General features: G+C 35.1%; 4 protein-coding genes across 4 annotated transcripts; 3 read left to right on the top strand and 1 right to left on the bottom strand.

Annotated features, from left to right (window-relative positions):
- The first annotated feature begins 1,958 nt into the window (after positions 1-1,958).
- LOC111832183 lies at positions 1,959-4,143 on the top strand. Its single transcript, XM_023788554.1, has 2 exons — positions 1,959-3,318; positions 3,693-4,143. Exons 1-2 carry the CDS (start codon positions 1,959-1,961, stop codon positions 3,725-3,727), a joined length of 1,395 nt encoding a protein of 464 aa, XP_023644322.1. The 3' UTR covers positions 3,728-4,143.
- A 3,438-nt stretch (positions 4,144-7,581) lies between these two features.
- LOC17895134 (bifunctional nuclease 1) lies at positions 7,582-10,367 on the top strand. The gene is made up of 11 exons (XM_006302486.2): positions 7,582-7,767; positions 8,118-8,411; positions 8,515-8,685; positions 8,813-8,862; positions 8,958-9,014; positions 9,107-9,172; positions 9,286-9,360; positions 9,443-9,561; positions 9,666-9,757; positions 9,948-10,019; positions 10,099-10,367. The coding sequence occupies exons 2-10, from the start codon at positions 8,126-8,128 to the stop codon at positions 10,007-10,009; spliced, it is 978 nt and encodes a 325-aa protein (XP_006302548.1). The 5' UTR covers positions 7,582-7,767; positions 8,118-8,125; the 3' UTR covers positions 10,010-10,019; positions 10,099-10,367.
- Positions 10,368-11,934: 1,567 nt separating this feature from the next.
- Positions 11,935-15,410, top strand: LOC17896256 (phosphatidylinositol/phosphatidylcholine transfer protein SFH5). The gene is made up of 14 exons (XM_006301949.2): positions 11,935-12,077; positions 12,267-12,582; positions 12,664-12,763; positions 12,858-13,124; positions 13,218-13,295; positions 13,391-13,492; positions 13,594-13,643; positions 13,730-13,829; positions 13,922-14,014; positions 14,098-14,211; positions 14,292-14,403; positions 14,495-14,868; positions 14,981-15,058; positions 15,151-15,410. Exons 1-14 carry the CDS (start codon positions 12,044-12,046, stop codon positions 15,169-15,171), a joined length of 1,839 nt encoding a protein of 612 aa, XP_006302011.1. The 5' UTR covers positions 11,935-12,043; the 3' UTR covers positions 15,172-15,410.
- Positions 15,411-15,901: 491 nt separating this feature from the next.
- Positions 15,902-17,041, bottom strand: LOC17894576. The gene has a single exon (XM_006302591.2). The coding sequence runs from the start codon at positions 16,862-16,864 to the stop codon at positions 16,022-16,024; it is 843 nt and encodes a 280-aa protein (XP_006302653.1). The 5' UTR covers positions 16,865-17,041; the 3' UTR covers positions 15,902-16,021.
- Positions 17,042-18,378: the final 1,337 nt, after the last annotated feature.

Genomic DNA, 18,378 nt, shown 5'->3' with positions numbered 1-18,378 from the left:
TACAATTTATTCTGTGTTTATTTGGAGGGATCTAGATACAATATTACATTAAGAAATGATACATTGTACATACTACATAATTACATAGTACAGTACCAGTAGAGTTAAGTAAAAATCGGTTAAATGTAAATCCTGTAATTAAGTTCGGTAATAATCTATATAATTTTTAGTACATAATAGCCAAATATCATTTTTTCCTTTTTAAATCAAATATGTTTTATACTTTCTCTATTGGACAACAATGATGCAAAAAACTAAAAATTATAAGTGTTTACATCTGACCAATTCAATTCAGTCGTTTGTAAAATGCTTTCATCTTTTGTCCGTATTGAGGAGGGGTTAACGATTAGTGTCCGTTGACTTTTACTATTACATAGATGGATTTTGAAATTTAGGCCTTGTCGTTGTTTATAAGCCCAAATGTCTGAATTTCGATCCGTTTTTTTTTTTTTTTTTTTTTTGTTTTGTTTTGGTTTGTGGTTAAAAACTTAAAATCAAAACTTAACATATTCGTTAGATGCGGGTGACCAAAAATTAGATGCGAAAAACATGGGTAAACTAGTGGACCCTGAATATGGGCCGAATTTGGTTTTAAATGGACCAACATATTTTGTAATATGTTACAGACAAATATTATTTACTTAGCACACCAAAGTCTCAATGATGAAAGCAATAATGCATATTGCATACACACAAGTAAAATCCAAATGATGAAAAATTAAATATCCAAAGATTGAGGGAGGGAGTGGATATTTTTTTTTGGGGGGGCTCTGGGAGATTGGATAACGAAGGAACGCTCGCGAAGCCATTTACCTATCAATTTTATACATTTTTGGACCCGATAAGGTATTTGCATCTCAATGGGCCCTTTCATTGACATTGACTTATAGAAACCAATTTTGTTGTACTCGTTTCATTTCAACTTGCTTACTTCACTTTCCTTGATTATGACTTGCCTTTTCCTCTTATTGGCCAATCAATTCATTTACTCTGATCATGACTTTAAAATAATGTGTTTATTTATAAATACATATAATCGAGATGATTTAAGTATATTTATTTTGTCTCTGTTATATGTTAACTTTTTTTAGAAAAAATACTCTAAATTTAGTTAGTATAAATATATAGTTTTACGGGGGACATTTACCAAAAGGTACAGTTGTTCTAGAAGATTAAAAAGATAAGTAAAGAAAGAAAAGCAAAACACAAAAACATGTTTCTAATAAATTTATTTAAATGTATACACTACACCTTATCCAAAACCATCTCTGTGATACAGAGGGCGCAGGTACACGTGGCAGTCATCTAGGCGATTATATTTCGTCTGCCGGCAAGTGATGACGTGTTGCGTTTTGACGTCGTCTCGTTCTCACGTCATCACGGTTAGCTTGCTGAATTCCTTTTTTTACCCTTCCCAATTCCTGTTTCCTAATTTGTTTTCTTCTTTCTATACAAATGAAATGATTCAACACATTCACCAAACAAAAACTATATTAGGATACTTGGTTCAATCCGGTTATGAAAATTATATACTTCGGTTTAATGTTGGTACAGATTGTAAAGATTAGTTAGCATATAAAAGGCTGATTAATGTAAATGTGTACGTTAAGCGTTTGTAACAAACTTTTAACACATTTAATAAAGGTATTTTTCTCTCCTCTTCTCCGATCTTGAATCTTCGATGTCGAGCTTTAATATGGTATCAGAGCACATCTGAATGTTTTCTTCCGCTTCTATACTCGCCGGAGTTTTCTAATTGTTTTCATCGGCAGAGTGATGAGTTGTTCAATCGCTTCATCTTTTACGATTTTATATTTTCTTGTTCTTGTGATTTCTGAGCTCATTGCTGGAATCAATCTTGGGTTTCTACTTCTTTTCATCTTCGTTTCTTTTGATTGATTGCTTCTGCGTTTGGATCTACGAATTTCATATATCGCATCCTTTCTTCTTTGTTTCTAATGGCGGAACGGACCTCACAATCTTCGAATCCGAATCCACCATCGACTTCTCAACGATTTCAGAACGATCAAACTGAGAATCCGTATTATGTCAACAATAATGATCATGCTGGTTTGATTTTAGTATCCGATCGATTGACGAATGCATCGGATTTTCATTCCTGGAAACGATCTGTAATGATGGCCTTGAATGTCAGAAATAAGCTTGGTTTTGTTGATGGAACGATTCCAAAGCCTTTGGAAGATCATCGAGATTATGGAGCTTGGACTCGATGCAATGATATAGTTTCTACATGGTTGATGAACTCTGTGTCCAAGAAGATTGGGCAGAGCTTGCTTTTTATTCCTACAGCTGCAGGAATCTGGAAAAATATACTTGCTCGTTATAAGCAAGATGATGCTCCGAGGGTCTTTGCTATAGAGCAACGTTTGAGTAAGATAGAACAAGGTTCTATGGACATTTCTACTTACTACACTGAATTACTTACTCTGTGGGAAGAGTTAAAGAACTATGTAGAGCTTCCTGTTTGCACTTGTGGTAAATGTGAATGTGATGCGGCTGCTAAGTGGGAGTTGCTTCAGCAGAGAGGTCGTGTTACAAAGTTTTTGATGGGCTTAAATGAGAGTTATGATCAGACAAGAAGACATATACTCATGCTCAAACCTATACCAACAATGGAGGAGGCTTTTAATATGCTGACTCAAGATGAAAGACATGTGCAAATTAAACCAGTCTCAAGAGTTGATAATGTTGCTTTTCAAGCTACTGTTCCAATGGATAATGAAATGGAGAATTCTTATATAGCAGCTTATAATACAGTTCGGCCATCTCAGAAGCCTGTATGCACCCATTGTGGGAAGATTGGGCATACAATTCAGAAATGTTACAAGCTACATGGTTTTCCACCCGGTTACAAGACAAATGGTAATACTGTGAGGCCTCAGGTGGTTCCACCAACTCAGTTTCAGCCTCGGATGCCAATGTCTCAATATCAACCTCGAATGGCTTTTCAACCTAGAGCTCAGATGAACCCTTATGAATCTATGCAGAAAGCTAATGCTATTGCTAATGTTTACTCAGAAAATCAGTTGTCTGCAAATGAATATGGTGCTTATGGACAGTTTACACAACAGTATAATCCTAGTCCTGCACAAGCTTTGCCTTATGTTGCTTCTGATGGTTCAATCCAGAATTTACAGAATCTATCTTCACAGCAAATTCAGCAACTGGTTCAACAATTCAATTCTCAAGTTCAACATGCAGCACCGGATTCTGATGTTCCTATTGCTGCTGTAACCAGTACTCATAGCACTGCTACAATTTCTGAAAATGGTGTAATGGCAAAAACATCTACTTCTGGTAATGTCTCATTTCCTTCTACTAGTCTTAAGTATGAGAATAATAATCTCACCTTCCAAAACCATACTCTTTCTTCTTTACAACAGTTTTTACGTTCTGATGCTTGGATAATAGATAGTGGAGCTTCTAGTCATGTTTGTTCAGATTTGGCAATGTTTAGGGATTTAAAACCAATATCAAATGTTACTGTCACACTTCCGAATGGTACTAGAGTTCCTATCACACACACTGGCACCATTTGCATTACATCTGTTTTGATTTTGCATAATGTTTTACATGTTCCGGATTTTAAATTCAATCTTATCAGTATTAGTTGTTTAGTTAAAACTTTGAACTGTTCTGCTCATTTTTATATTACATGTTGTTTGATTCAGGAACTTTCTCAGGGCTTGATGATTGGGAAGTGTAAACTTTACAACAACTTGTATATTCTTGACATTGAGAATCAATCCCTTTCTTCATCAAAACCTGTGATTTGTTCTGTTACTGCTTCAAAGTTGGCTGATGGTGTTCTTTGGCATCAGAGGTTAGGACATCCTTCACCAGCTGCATTGAATAAACTAGTTAGTCTTATACCTTCTTTAAAACATGTATCACCTTGTGTGTCAGAATGTGTCATCTGTCCTTTAGCAAAACAGAAGAGATTAGCTTATGTTTCTCATAATAATCTAGCCTTAAATCCTTTTGATTTAGTTCATATGGATGTATGGGGTCCTTTTAGTACTACTTCTATAGAAGGTTTTAAATACTTTTTCACTCTATTTGATGATTGTACAAGAGTTACATGGGTTTATATGATGAGAAATAAAAGTGATGTTTTGACTATTTTTCCAACTTTTATAAAGATGATTTTTACTCAATATAATGCTCAGATAAAAGCTATAAGATCTGATAACGCTCCTGAGCTTGCTTTCAATGATTTAGTTAAAGAGCATGGTATGATTCATTATTTTTCATGTGTTTACACACCTCAGCAAAATTCTGTTGTGGAACGTAAGCATCAACACTTATTGAATGTTGCTAGATCATTGCTTTTTCAGTCAAATATTCCCCTACAATATTGGAGTGATTGTGTTAATACTGCAGTCTTCTTGATTAATAGATTGCCATCTGTTTTGTTGAATGATAAGTCACCTTATGAATTACTGCTAGGGAAGTTACCAGATTACTCACTTTTAAAGAATTTTGGTTGTTTGTGCTATGCTTCTACTTATACACAAGATAGAAATAAGTTTTCCCCTAGAGCTAAACCTGGAGTTTTCTTAGGATACCCATCTGGTTATAAGGGATATAAAGTTTTAGACTTAGAATCTCAGACAATATTGATTTCTAGAAATGTTACTTTTCATGAAGAATCATTTCCTTTCAAAACTACTCATCTGTTAGTTAAGTCTGTAGATATGTTTCCTAATACGATTCTTCCTTTACCTGTACCTTTACATTTTGTTGAAACCTTTCCTGTTGATGATCTTAGAAATGCTAGATTTGGTTCAAATCATTCTTCTGCATCTGCTTCTGCATCTGCATCTGCATCACATACACGTAGTAATTCTAGTACTATCCCAAATATTATAGATACAGAGACATTTGATGCTGGTTTTAATAATGGAACTGTCGCTAGATCTAAACGAAATACTAAGGCACCTGGTTATCTGACTGAGTATCATTGTTCTTTGGTTCCATTTATATCTCTACTTCCACCAACATCAATTACAGAATCTGTTTCTTCTTTATCCCAAAATACAAATATATCCATACCTAAACCACATACTACTCCATATCCTATTACTTCTTATATATCTTATGATAAACTTTCTCCTTCATATACTTCTTATATCTGTTCATATAGTAATGAGACAGAACCAAAAACATTTAACCAGGCCATGAAATCAGAAAAGTGGACAGGTGCAGCTAATGAGGAATTGTCTGCTTTAGAGTTGAATCACACTTGGGAAATAGAATCATTACCACCAGGGAAGAATGTGGTGGGTTGCAAGTGGGTGTTTACAATAAAATACAACCCTGATGGCACTGTAGAGAGATACAAAGCAAGATTGGTAGCACAGGGTTTTACACAACAAGAGGGGCTTGATTACATTGACACTTTTTCACCAGTTGCAAAACTAACCAGTGTCAGGTATATTCTTGCTCTTGCGGCTGCAAAAGGATGGAGTTTAACTCAGATGGACGTGTCTAATGCCTTTCTGCATGGTGAACTTGATGAAGAAATCTACATGAGTCTCCCTCAAGGTTACACACCTCCAAAGGATTCTGTTTTACCTCCAAATCCGGTATGTCGTTTAAAGAAATCTCTTTATGGACTTAAACAAGCATCGAGACAGTGGTATAAGAGATTCTCTTCAGTTTTACTAGGAGCTAACTATGTTCAATCACATGCTGACAATACACTATTTGTCAAGTACAGTTCTGTTGCCTTTATAGCAGTTCTAGTTTATGTGGATGACATAATGATAGCTAGTAATAGTGATGATTCAGTTGAAGAGTTGAAGACATTGTTGAGGTCTGAGTTTAAGATTAAAGATCTAGGACCAGCAAGGTTTTTCTTAGGACTTGAGATAGCAAGGTCTTCTGCAGGTATTTCTGTTTGTCAGAGGAAATATACACAGAATCTATTAGAAGATGCAGGCATGTTAGGTTGTAAGCCGAGTTCCATTCCGATGGATCCAAACCTGCATTTAACCAAGGAAATGGGAACTTTGCTGAAGAATCCGACTTCATACAGAGAGTTAATTGGGAGGATGCTCTACCTGACAAATACAAGACCTGACATTACATTTGCGGTTCATCAACTAAGTCAATTCATCTCTGCTCCTACTGATATACATCTTCAGGCTGCTCATAAGGTCTTAAGATATCTCAAAGGGAATCCAGGACTTGGTTTGATGTATTCTGCTGAATAAGAAATATGTCTTAATGGCTTTGCGGATGCGGATTGGGCAAATTGCAAGGATTCTCGCCGATCAATCTCTGGTTACTGTATGTATCTTGGCACTTCTCTTATTTCATGGAAGTCTAAGAAACAACATGTTGCTAGTAGAAGTAGCACAGAATCAGAGTACAGAAGTCTTGCCAATGCCACTTGTGAACTCATTTGGTTACAACAGCTTCTCAGAGATCTTCATGTGGTTGTTACTTGTCCTGCTAAGCTGTTCTGTGATAACAAATCGGCTCTGCATATTGCAATGAATCCAGTATTCCATGAAAGGACTAAACACATTGAGATTGATTGTCACATTGTTCGTGATCAGATAAAAGCTGGAAAACTCAAGACTCTTCATGTCACATCTGGAAATCAACATGCTGACATTCTAACCAAACCATTGCATCCAGGTCCATTCTACAATCTTCTACAACAGATGTCATTATCAAGTCTCTATCTTCATAATCAGACTTCATGAAGCTAAAGACTTGAGGGGAGGATATTAGGATACTTGGTTCAATCCGGTTATGAGAATTATATACTTCGGTTTAATGTTGGTACAGATTGTAAAGATTAGTTAGCATATAAAAGGCTGATTAATGTAAATGTGTACGTTAAGCGTTTGTAACAAACTTTTAACACATTTAATAAAGGTGTTTTTCTCTCCTCTTCTCCGATCTTGAATCTTCGATGTCGAGCTTTAATAAACTAAAAAATAAATAAAATGATTCAACACGACGAAATCCAAATCCTTCAACCACTCACACTATTTAAAGTAGAAAATAAAATAATAGGTGAATTATTCGTTACAATTTTTTTTACTAATTTACTATCACTTATTAATTAATTTATTGTATACAGTTGTTGGTATATCTTTTGCTCAAATCATACGTAATTGACGGTGTTCTAGTTTTTATACAATGAATAAAAAAAATACTATTGTGTTGTGTTTGTTTTGGTCAAATAATATTTATATCGATGCTTTTCCTTATTAGAAATGTCTAAATCATATGATAGGATCACTATTTTGCCTTTCACTTTTCCAAACAAAAAAAATAATATCTTCATAAATTTTTAACATAATTAACATATATTCAACATAAATAAATGCTATCAGATTAGCATTTTATATCACAATTATAAAATATTAATAAATGAAAAAATTAGTATGTTTTTGGGTAAACATGGCCAAATTTAAGAAAAAAGTTGGTCCATAAATAAATAAATACAAAGGTTAGGCAAAAATGAAACAAGTCTGGTGAGAGGGTAAAATCGACAATTGTGCCAAAAACTGGGTCGATAAAAGTAACGGAGATTCTCTCACTCCTTCGATCTCTCTCTCAGCGTTCAAGTGAAGAATCTCTCTCTCTAGCTTCCATTGATCCTCTCCTCTCCTCTCTTTGGCTTCTTCGATCCTCTTCTTAATCGATCCGTTCGAGTCTTCACTAATCTCTCCTGCGACTGGTTTAATACCATTCACGATCATCTGATCTTATCCGATTCCATTTGTAAGTGAATACCAAACTGTTTATTATGATCTTCCTATTTATTGATCATCATCATCAAATACGTTTTCTAGATATCTGTGGTTGAATTCGATAATTAAATGATCTCAATGTTAAGTTTTCAACTTTCTTCTTTGTATAGATCATTGATTGATTTGACTTTTTTTTTTTTTTTGGTAGTAAGTATTGGAATCTAAGTGTTTCGTTGTATGGATCACTGATTTGAAATTTCAATTCCGTTTTGTAGGATTTTGGCATGTTCATCTTTTACTTGATGAGATTTCAGATTAGAGATTTTGGTAATGTTTTGAAACTATACTAAAGTCTCCTCTGTTTTTGATTGTGTATTGAAGGAAAGAAGATGAGGTCGCTCCAAGCACCAGTTGTTTGCCCTGCGATTCTTCCAAGACAAGTAGGTGCATGCGCTTCACTTGTTAACTACACTGGTCTGAGACCTAGAAGCCAATTCTTGGGTAGTCGGACTAAGGGTGTCAAGTCTCAGGTCACCACCACGATCACTCTTAGATTCTGCAACAAGAGTTCTATCAAGTGTGTTTTCAGCTCTCACTCTGATGGTACTGGAAGCACTGCTGAGAATTTCAACGAACACGATGAAGATTATGTCAACTCTAGTGTAGTGGAAGCTGGTAAGCTAGTGAAAGTTTTCTTGTCTGGTTTGATTGAATTTGAGTTCCACTTATATAACTTGATGTATTTTTTGGGGTTTTTATTTTATTTTAAATGTTATAGTTGAAGTAAGGAGTGGAGCAGATGGTTTCATGGTGAAGATGAGGGACGGTAGGCAACTACGATGTGTCCACAACAATCCTCAAGGAGGGCATTTACCAGATTATGCTCCGCATCCTGCTATTGTCTTGAAAATGGAAGATGGAACTGGTCTTCTCCTTCCAATTATCGTGTGTACGTTTAATAGCTCAAGCTCAATTTTGACTTTGATGTTTTTATCTCACTCTCAAGCAACCAAAGTGTTGTTTTATCTCACTCTCAGAATGTTTTCAGTGTCTTATTTTGTTTTGTTTTATTGCAGTGGAAATGCCTAGTGTGTTGCTCATGGCAGCTATGACCAATGTCCAAATTGTATGCTTTTATCACTCCTTGTCTTTGTTTTGGGATCATTAAAGAGTGGTGACTGAAGAGAGGTTTTATGGGTTTTTTTCAATTACTTGTTGCAGGCAAGACCGACCATGTATCAAGTGGTAAAGGAAATGGTGGACAAGATGGGTTACGAAGTATGTCTTATGGTTTTTGTTTGTCCTCTATGTGTATTCTCCTCTTCTCGTGAACATTTTGTTTCATGAAATATGTTGCAACTTTTCTACAGGTTAGACTTGTTAGAGTCACCAAAAGAGTTCACGAGGCGTATTTTGCCCAGTTATATCTTTCAAAGGTTTGTAACTGGTCTCCCTAATACAACTTCCATCAAGTCTAAGAAACTAAATATCTTTTCAAATTATCAGTTTCCTCTACTAATTAAGGTTGCTTTTTGGGACGACATTGCAGGTGGGTAATTCATCGGATTGTATCAGCTTCGATCTTCGGCCTTCAGATGCAATTAATATAGCTGTTAGATGCAAGGTAAGACATAAATATGTTTATTTGTCATCTCAGCTAAATATAAATACATATTCATTGATATATCATGTTGATCCGTTTATAGGTCCCTATCCAAGTGAACAAGTACCTTGCATATAGTGATGGAATGAGAGTCATTGAGTCAGGGAAGCTATCAACACCGACACCTGCTTCGGATGGTTTATTATTTATTGAACAAGACCGGTAAGTTTTCAGACAATTACCTGAAGATCAATGTTTCCTGATCACATATTTTTGCTGTGAATTGAGTAGTACAGCTTAAAAACTAATATTTCAATTTTGTGCAGACCAAATGGTCAAGCTTGTCTTGATACGAAAGAGTTCAACATTTTGAGCAACATGATGCAAGCTGTTGATGAAGAGCGATATGATGAAGCCGGTAAGCTTATTTGTCTTTGCATCCACAATATGCATTCATGGTTGCACATATCAGACCGGTAGCATCACTTACTGGTCTGATTGATGGCTCAGCATTGAGACTAATCTGATTTATGGACCAGCAAGTTTCTATAGCATTTCCTAAATTTTTGGTCTGAGATCAATTACATTGTTGGTTCTACGATTTGCAGCTGAGTGGAGAGACAAGCTTGGCCAGTTTCGGGCCAAACGTAACTTGAAGAAATACACATGAGATGATAGAGGTAAGGAGAAAGAAATGAAAATTCATCGTAATGACAAAATATCATTTCTCGATGCTTATTATGTTTCTCCTTGGGGCAGCTCGATCAACAATTATTGGCTGTGTACATAACAAGAAGAAGTCATTGATCGGAATCAAAGTGGAGGAAGGAAGAAGCCTGAAGTGTCGTCTTTGTATATGATGGAGATCGAAAGATTGCTTCTGCACTCTACTACCCATTTCCCAAAAAAAAAGAAGAAAGAAAAAATGTATAATGTATGTAGTAGCGTGATGTGTACATATCACTTGGTAATCTATGCAATGAAGTTCTCACTAATTAATCTGAAGTCTACTCTTGTGTTCGGCGTTGTTTGTTTTCGTGCTTTTTTCTTCTATTTAGGTTCTAATTTTCTTCTCAATATGTAAAATAAATGATTTGTTATTAGTTGCAGTTGTTTAAATCTTAGAAACAAGTTAGAGCATATAAATTAATTATGTGAATGGAATTTGATGAAGTGACATATGGTTAACAAAAGTTTAGAAGAAAAAGACAATTTAGATGACATTGCCGACATATCTGCAGTGTCTTTGTTTTGTTTGTTAGTCCAGACTGCAATGTTCCCTTGGACTGACCGTATGTTTTACTATGCTGTTCTCAGAAACATTGGTACTATTTAAGATATCATACGAGAAGACAAGATTATCACAAAACCATTTTCATAATATAAGTACTAACGAGAAGACGTGGTTTTTCACAAAACCATTTCCACAATATACGTACTAAATTGGTTATAATTTGAGTTAAATTGTAATTTCATTTGTGAACTATTCAAATCGAGTGAACATTTTAGGTGAACCGATGATGATGATGGGAAAGTCACATTATGGTACTGTTGATGACTTGATGTAGCTTTTGCTATGCGTTTCTCTTGTTTAAGTTATTTTATTTTATTTTATTTTATTCGAACTTTAAAATAAAATATGTAAAAATTGTCAATTTTGAGAAATGAAAATATTAAAAAGGAAACAAAAACCATATCCATACAAATAAAATATCTCGCAATAACGTTTCCATAGGAAAAGAGTGTGACAGCCACTTGTCAAAATTGAGATCTTAAAATTAAAGAAAAAAATATTTCTTATAGTCAATGTCATTAAAAAGGAAAATATATAAATTAATAAAAATTTTAAATAAAGACAGGAAATTATATATTTTAATTGTTAAAAAGTGGTTTTCAATGTTACCTAAACAACTCATATATACAAAATATGACAATTTTGTTTAACAACAAAACTATATTATTATATTGTATAAAAAATTCAATATTTCAAGTTTTCAATCATCTCATTAAATTTGTAAAACAAAAAGAAACCCAACTCACTAAAACTTACACAATCTTAAAATTTAGAAAACATTTAGGTAAGCTACTACGTTGGTAAACAATTGTCTCATTATGATACATTTCACGATAGTTTATTATCAACGAAGTTATATAAATAAATTTTAAAACTTATAACGGTAATTGGCGCGCGGGGAAAATCATCTAGTTAATAAAATAAAGTCTCAGAAAATAAGTAGAAATAAACGTAGTTATTGAATAATTATCTTATTACGATACATTTCACGATAATTTATTATCAACGATTTTATATTTAAAAAAAAACTTATAACGGTAATTGGCGCGAACGAAAAATCATCTAACTAAAATTATAAATCTCAAAAAATAGAAATAGAATAGAAAACAACAGAGCAAGCTAAGGCTTAAAGTCTTGAAAAAGAAAAGGAAATAGAGAAAAAAAAAGTTCACCGACGGTCTTAGCGTCTACCGGTGGTGTTTTTTTCCGGCTAACACCAACAATTAATGAAATCTATAACGCAATATTAAATTAATTAAAGAAGACTAATGATCAAGTTATAAAACCCATCACTTTACTTCTCCCTCTTACGTCTCTTTCAATTTCTCTCTGAAGAATCGCTTCTCTCTCCCTCTCTCTCGGGGCTGCGCGATTTCGAAGAATCCCCCGATTCTCGCGTGGAGATCCCTCATGTCAGGCCCTCTTGATCGGTTGGCTAGGCCTTGTGAGTTCTTCTCTTTCACCCCCTTTCTCCGATCGTCGTGGTTGCGAATTACTTAATGATTTTGTTCGGATTGAGATATTTAGGAGATTTGAGTCTGAGAACTGTGGAATTGGATTGAGAATTGTGTGGCAGATGATTGTATTTTGGGGATTGTTGTGGTTTATCTGAGATTTTGTTGTTGTTTTTCAGGCTTTGAAGGGTGCTCGAGCAATGATGAGAGAAGAGAACGGAGATCGGATTTCGAAGTTTCTGAGGATGAGAAGAAAACAAGGATCGGCAATTTCAATTTCAAGAAGAAAGCAGCGAAAGCTTCGAGCAAACTCAGACACTCGCTTAAGAAGAAAGGTAGCAGCACCAGGAGAAGAAGCATTGATCGTAATTTCTCTCTCTCCATTGAGGACATTCACGATGCCGAGGAGCTGCGAGCTGTTGACGAGTTCCGTCATTTGCTCATCTCTGAGAATTTGCTTCCTCCAACACTTGATGATTATCACATTATGCTGAGGTCAGATTTTCTTCCTCTCTCGCTCTCTCTCGATTCATCCTTGATGATGATACTGATTCTTATGTTCTTGTTCACTGTTAGATTCCTGAAAGCTAGGAAATTTGATATTGGGAAAACTAAGTTAATGTGGAGTAATATGATCCAATGGAGGAAAGATTTTGGGACAGACACAATTTTCGAGGTGAATTAGATGTTTGTTTTTGTAAATCTTAACATGCGTGTCAAGTTCATGTGATGGTGTTTTGTCTGATGAGAGTTTGATTTTGTGTCAATAGGATTTTGAGTTTGAAGAGTTGGATGAAGTTCTGAGATTCTACCCTCATGGCTATCATGGTGTTGACAAAGAAGGAAGACCTGTTTACATTGAAAGATTAGGACAAGTTAATCCGGCTAAGCTCATGCAAGTCACTACAGTGGAAAGGTTTATAAAGTATCATGTTCGAGAGTTTGAGAGAACTATCAATATTAAGCTTCCAGCTTGCTGCATTGCTGCTAAGAGATTCATTGACTCTAGTACAACAATTCTAGACGTCCAAGGCGTGGTACTTATTAACCAGTATCTTTTGATTTTCCCTAGTGTATTGTTTGATGTCCTGCATCTTAGTACGTTGAATTCTCTCAAATATGTTTTGCAGGGATTCAAGAACTTTACTAGGCCTGCGAGGGATCTTATAATCCAGCTGCAAAAGATTGACAATGATAACTACCCTGAGGTATGAGCTGGTTGCTACTGATTTGGTAACCAAATGTGTGTTTTCATATTAATGCAATAAAAGATAGTGTGAGATAACATTTCATATATATGCAGACACTTCATCGTATGTTCATCATCAATGGTGGTTCTGGTTTTAAGATTGTTTGGGCCACTGTGAAACAATTTCTTGATCCAAAAACAGTCACGAAGATTCATGTAAAATTTACCCTTTTTATGCATATCCATCTACATTTCCACAAGCTATTCTAATGATGATTTTAATTGTATTAACTATTATCGATGTGTTGTTGTAATAGGTTGTTGGTAACAAGTACCAAAGCAAATTACTTGAGATGATTGATGCAAGGTAGAGACTTTTCAATAGTCTTGTTTGGCTGACATGAGTCCAAAACTGATTTATATTTTCCTAACCATATTCGGAACCTTTTTCAGCCAGCTGCCAGATTTTCTTGGTGGCACTTGCACCTGTGCAGATCGAGGTGGCTGTATGAGATCTGATAAAGGGCCCTGGAATGACCCAGAGATATTAAAGGTAAAAATCATCTACCACAGCCTATTCTTTACTGTGTTTTGGTTACTCAGATTAATAGAATAATGTTATCTAACTGATCTCCCTACCTGTAGATGGTTCAAAGTGGTGGACTGCTCTGCAGGCATAATTCGGCTCTAAACAGTTTTTCCCGTATGTCCTCAAGCGATAAGCCATCTTTATCTGGGGTAATGGTCTTCCGGACTTAGACAGGAAAGTTGTTTTTGATAATTTGTATCTGACAGTAACAATAATGTCCCCTTTGGCTTAGATAAAAGCGAGTGACACCTCGACGGCCGAATCAGGGTCTGAAGTGGAAGAGATGGCTTCTCCAAAAGTAAAGAGAGGGATTTGTCTTCCCAAGCTGACTCCTGTTTGTGAAGATGTAAGAGTTTTATGGTACGAAAGTGAAAATCACAGTATGCATTTCGGATTACTTTACTTATTACTTGACCTTACTTTCAGATTAAGGCCAATAGTAAAGATCCTACTGATTCATCAGAGTATGAGTCACCAATTGTGGACAAAGTTGTGGATGTTGCTTGGATGGCCCATGAAAAGCCAAAGGCCTCAGAAGGTAAGAGAGTGGAAGCTAAATACTATGATATGTAAATCAGAAATCAGATCAACGCAAAAAGTTTCAATGTAATGGAAATATGTTGGTGCAGGTTCAGACTATACTCCCGGTTTGGGCAAAACAGGCCCGGTCAATCTTATCTGGATGTGGCTAACGGCCTTCCTTGTAAACTTGCTTAGGCTTATAACATCTGTGGCTCTGCCACAGAGTGAAAGAGACTCCCAGTCTGAATCTTCAGTTCATGAAACAATGGCAAGAGAGTCTCGTCCTCCTTCACCGGCTTCTGCGAATATCACAGAGAGAAATGTGTTTTCTTCTGTTGTAAACAGACTAGGAGATCTAGAGAAGCAAGTGGAAACACTGCACTCGAAGCGACATGAGATGCCTCGTGAGAAAGAGGAGTTGCTTGATACAGCTGTTTATCGTGTGGATGCACTTGAAGCAGAGCTCATCGCTACAAAAAAGGTAAGTATTTTAAAAAACTCTTAATTCCATGTTTCTTTCTTTCATTGGTTGATATAGAAGGCACTGCGTCGATGTATTTGCATATTGACTTCATACCCTCCATATGATACAGGCTTTGCATGAGGCTTTAATTAGACAAGATGATCTTTTGGCGTACATAGAGAGAGAAGAAGATGAGAAGTTTCAGAAGGTAAATCACTTGAATTATTTTGTTTGGTTCAACATTTTGAAAACAAATAAACTTTTTCTAAAATATGATTATTGTTGAAAAAAAAACCACAGAAAAAGAAGGTGTGCTGGTGAAGAGAGCTTGAGGGTTGGTTAAACGAAATTATGAGAAGTGGTGGTTACTCTGAATTCTGAGTAAGTTGGTAATTTCGTATACACCATCCCTATATATTATATATATAGAGAGAGAGAACAATGTTTATATCCAAATTTAGGTCTCCTAAGCAAATATTTGATACTTTTGGGGGAAAAATTCAGACTGTTTTACAGTTGATATTCTAAGTACATTATATATATCAGTGACCATTTTCTCTCACTTTCGTCTCTGCTTTAGTGCTTTGCCTCCTATCGTTTTAATCATAATTTTCTCCATTTGTGGTCTATATGTTTATGAATCAGTCATTATGAAAAATGTCTCTAGTAATAGTTTAAGACATTGATGATTAGAGTGATATAAAATGAGTCATTTTTATTCATTTAGAAGTCTGATCAAGAACTCATAATGAGCTGCAAACAGTTCCACACAGGAAACCTTACTCATAATTTGGTTAGTTGTTTGTTTGCTGATACAGCAATAGCAGCATACTTGTTTGATACGTTTTGTAAAACGAAGAGAAATTGTAAGTATTTCAACTTCATTGTTGTGGTGCCTTAGTAATAAAAGCAAAACCATCAACGATGTAATGAGAGCCGGTGAACTCTTAAGAAAAAAAAACCATCAGCAAGAGCATCATCTAATTTTAAAAACGCTCCTATAAAATTAACTAAAGTAAAATAATAACTACCAAATGTTTTTGTCATGTTTTGAATTTTGACTTTTATGCCCCTCTCCATCACTTACTTCCAAGTCAGCTTTTTAGGCTACCACGAGCCATGGCCATAGCTAGAACCAGAACCAGAACCAGAACCAGAGGCAGGAGTAGGACTAGCAACGGAGGCTATGTCTAGATCCAAGTCCTTGACCTTGATACTGGACGACGTCGTTTTCCAAAACAAGCATCCTCTTCTTCTCCATTATGAAGCTCTCTACCTTCAAACGAAACTCTTCACTGCTCAATGTTTCCATCTCCCCCACTTTCGCCGATTCCGTTCTCCGGTACTCCATCGTCGGCCGGAATTTCTCTTTCTTCGCCTCCGATTTCGTCCTCCTATAAATTCCCGTTGTTGTAACCGCCTTCTCAGTAGCCTCATCCACAACCTCCACTGCGATTAACGCCGGAACGATTTGCTTGTCCGATTCATCGTCTTCCACCACTTTCGCCGACTCCATTCTCCGATACTCCAACACCGGCCGCAATATCTCTTTCTTCATCGTAACCGCCTCCTTAACCTCCGCGTTATACGCCGGTACGATTTGCTTGTTCGAATCATCATCGTCAACTTCCACCACTTTCTCCTCGGAGGCGGTTACGATCACGGCGGAGGAAGAAGAGGTGTATTGATCGTAGAGATCTGGTTCGTTGTTACTACTACCACTACTACGACTCTTCTCGTCGTTGCTCTGGCCGGAGAGAAGGAAGATCGAAGCGACGATTAGGTTAGCGAAGACGAAGACGAGAGAACGACCGGTTATCATAACCGAACCGGTCCGGTAAATCCAATCGCCGACGGTTTGTAACGAACTCGCCACCGTGGGGAACAATAAGTAACAGAGCGAAACTACGACGACAAAACGCAGAAGGTTTCGGAAGCTTCTACGGTTGTTGTATCTCCTCATCGCCTCCGCTTTCTCCGCCTCCACGCCATGGTATTCAAACTGCTTCATCATTTTTTTCTTTCTCTTAATTCACTCTGTCTTTTTTTTTTTTTTTCCGTGAAATCAAAACAGAGACCGAATAAATGCTCTGCTTTGATCTTGATCTTAATATAAGTTTGAGAAAAAATTAATTACGATGGGGATTTTATGATTATCCTCGGAAAATGAAACGGGAAACTAAACGATTCAGTGATATTTTCCGGGAAAATTGAATAGGGAAAGTGAAGCGATCGTTTTTTGGAAGAGAAAATATTTGATTGGAGAAATTAGTAAATATGACTGACACTCTGATATGGAAAAATACCATCGCAGGACTGTTCTTTTTATATATATCCTTAATAAATTAAAAAACATAATGACTCTTTTTTGCTTTATTTCCTTGTTAGTTTAGTAATTGTTCTTTTGGTTTTCCTTATTATTAAAATGTAGAATAGAACCTAGAGAAGAAAACACTAGTTTTATGTATATCTTCAACAATGTTTTGTCTCCCTGTCTACTATGAAACCAATGATTAGTTTGTTTACTAATAATTGCCAAAATTAATTAGTTATACGATCGATAACTAATCTATACTATAGAAACTTGCACGAGTAAAGTGATTTATTTACTCTAAATGTTACTAAGTTCACTTATGCTAATCGTATATCTATACTATTAAAGCTGAAGTACACAATGAATTTACACTATAGTTTCAAAATGAAATAATTATCATTTCTAACTGGGTTAACACGCGGATCTAACTAACTAAACGGATATGTTAATCTGGTTTAGAGATTTAATCTCCATCGTTCATTTTTCAGTTGATATAAAAAAAAAAATTGGTTTTCCATATTAAAGGAAAGATAATTATTACGTTTGATATTTAACTTTATTTGTAAGATACAATGCCTAAAATTTAGCTTAATTGGCAATATTTTCTTAATTTCAAATATTTTATAAAGATCTTGATCGAAATTTTAAACATTGAGTATTTTAAACATTTGATAATATAACTTTTTATTTGTAAGATTTTTATAAATAAACTTTTGTCATTTCATTATATATTAAAAATTGAAGATTTATTTATTAAGTAATCATTATCCTATTCGATTTTCTTTGAATATATATTTCCTTAATCATTTAAAATCCATAATATGTATATATTTCCTTAATCATTTAAATCTAAATCGTTTATATCAAAATCATTAATTTATGGTAGGCAAAATCAACGGATTATATCTTAATTTATAACAATTTACTAATTTATGGTAATTAAATTCGCCTATTAAATATAAACATGATTTGTTATTCTAAGTCTTCTAAAAATGGAATATTCGGATATAATATTTAATATTTAACAATAAAATCACGATAATTTAGTGATTGAGATTGAATAAAGTTATTTCTTTTCAAAACTAAATCTCAAACCAAATATTCTAAAATACTAACTACCCCATTTTTACCGGCTATATAAACCATTCCATGTTTTCTTAATTTACATTCATTTCAAAAGCGAGACAAAATATATATCTCACAAAACAAAGCAT

The sequence above is a fragment of the Capsella rubella genome, unplaced genomic scaffold, assembly GCF_000375325.1.
Source record: "Capsella rubella cultivar Monte Gargano unplaced genomic scaffold, Caprub1_0 scaffold_2, whole genome shotgun sequence".
Lineage (NCBI taxonomy): Eukaryota > Viridiplantae > Streptophyta > Magnoliopsida > Brassicales > Brassicaceae > Capsella > Capsella rubella.
Note: the sequence above shows the minus strand (reverse complement) of the source record. Positions and strands in the feature narration are given on the sequence as shown.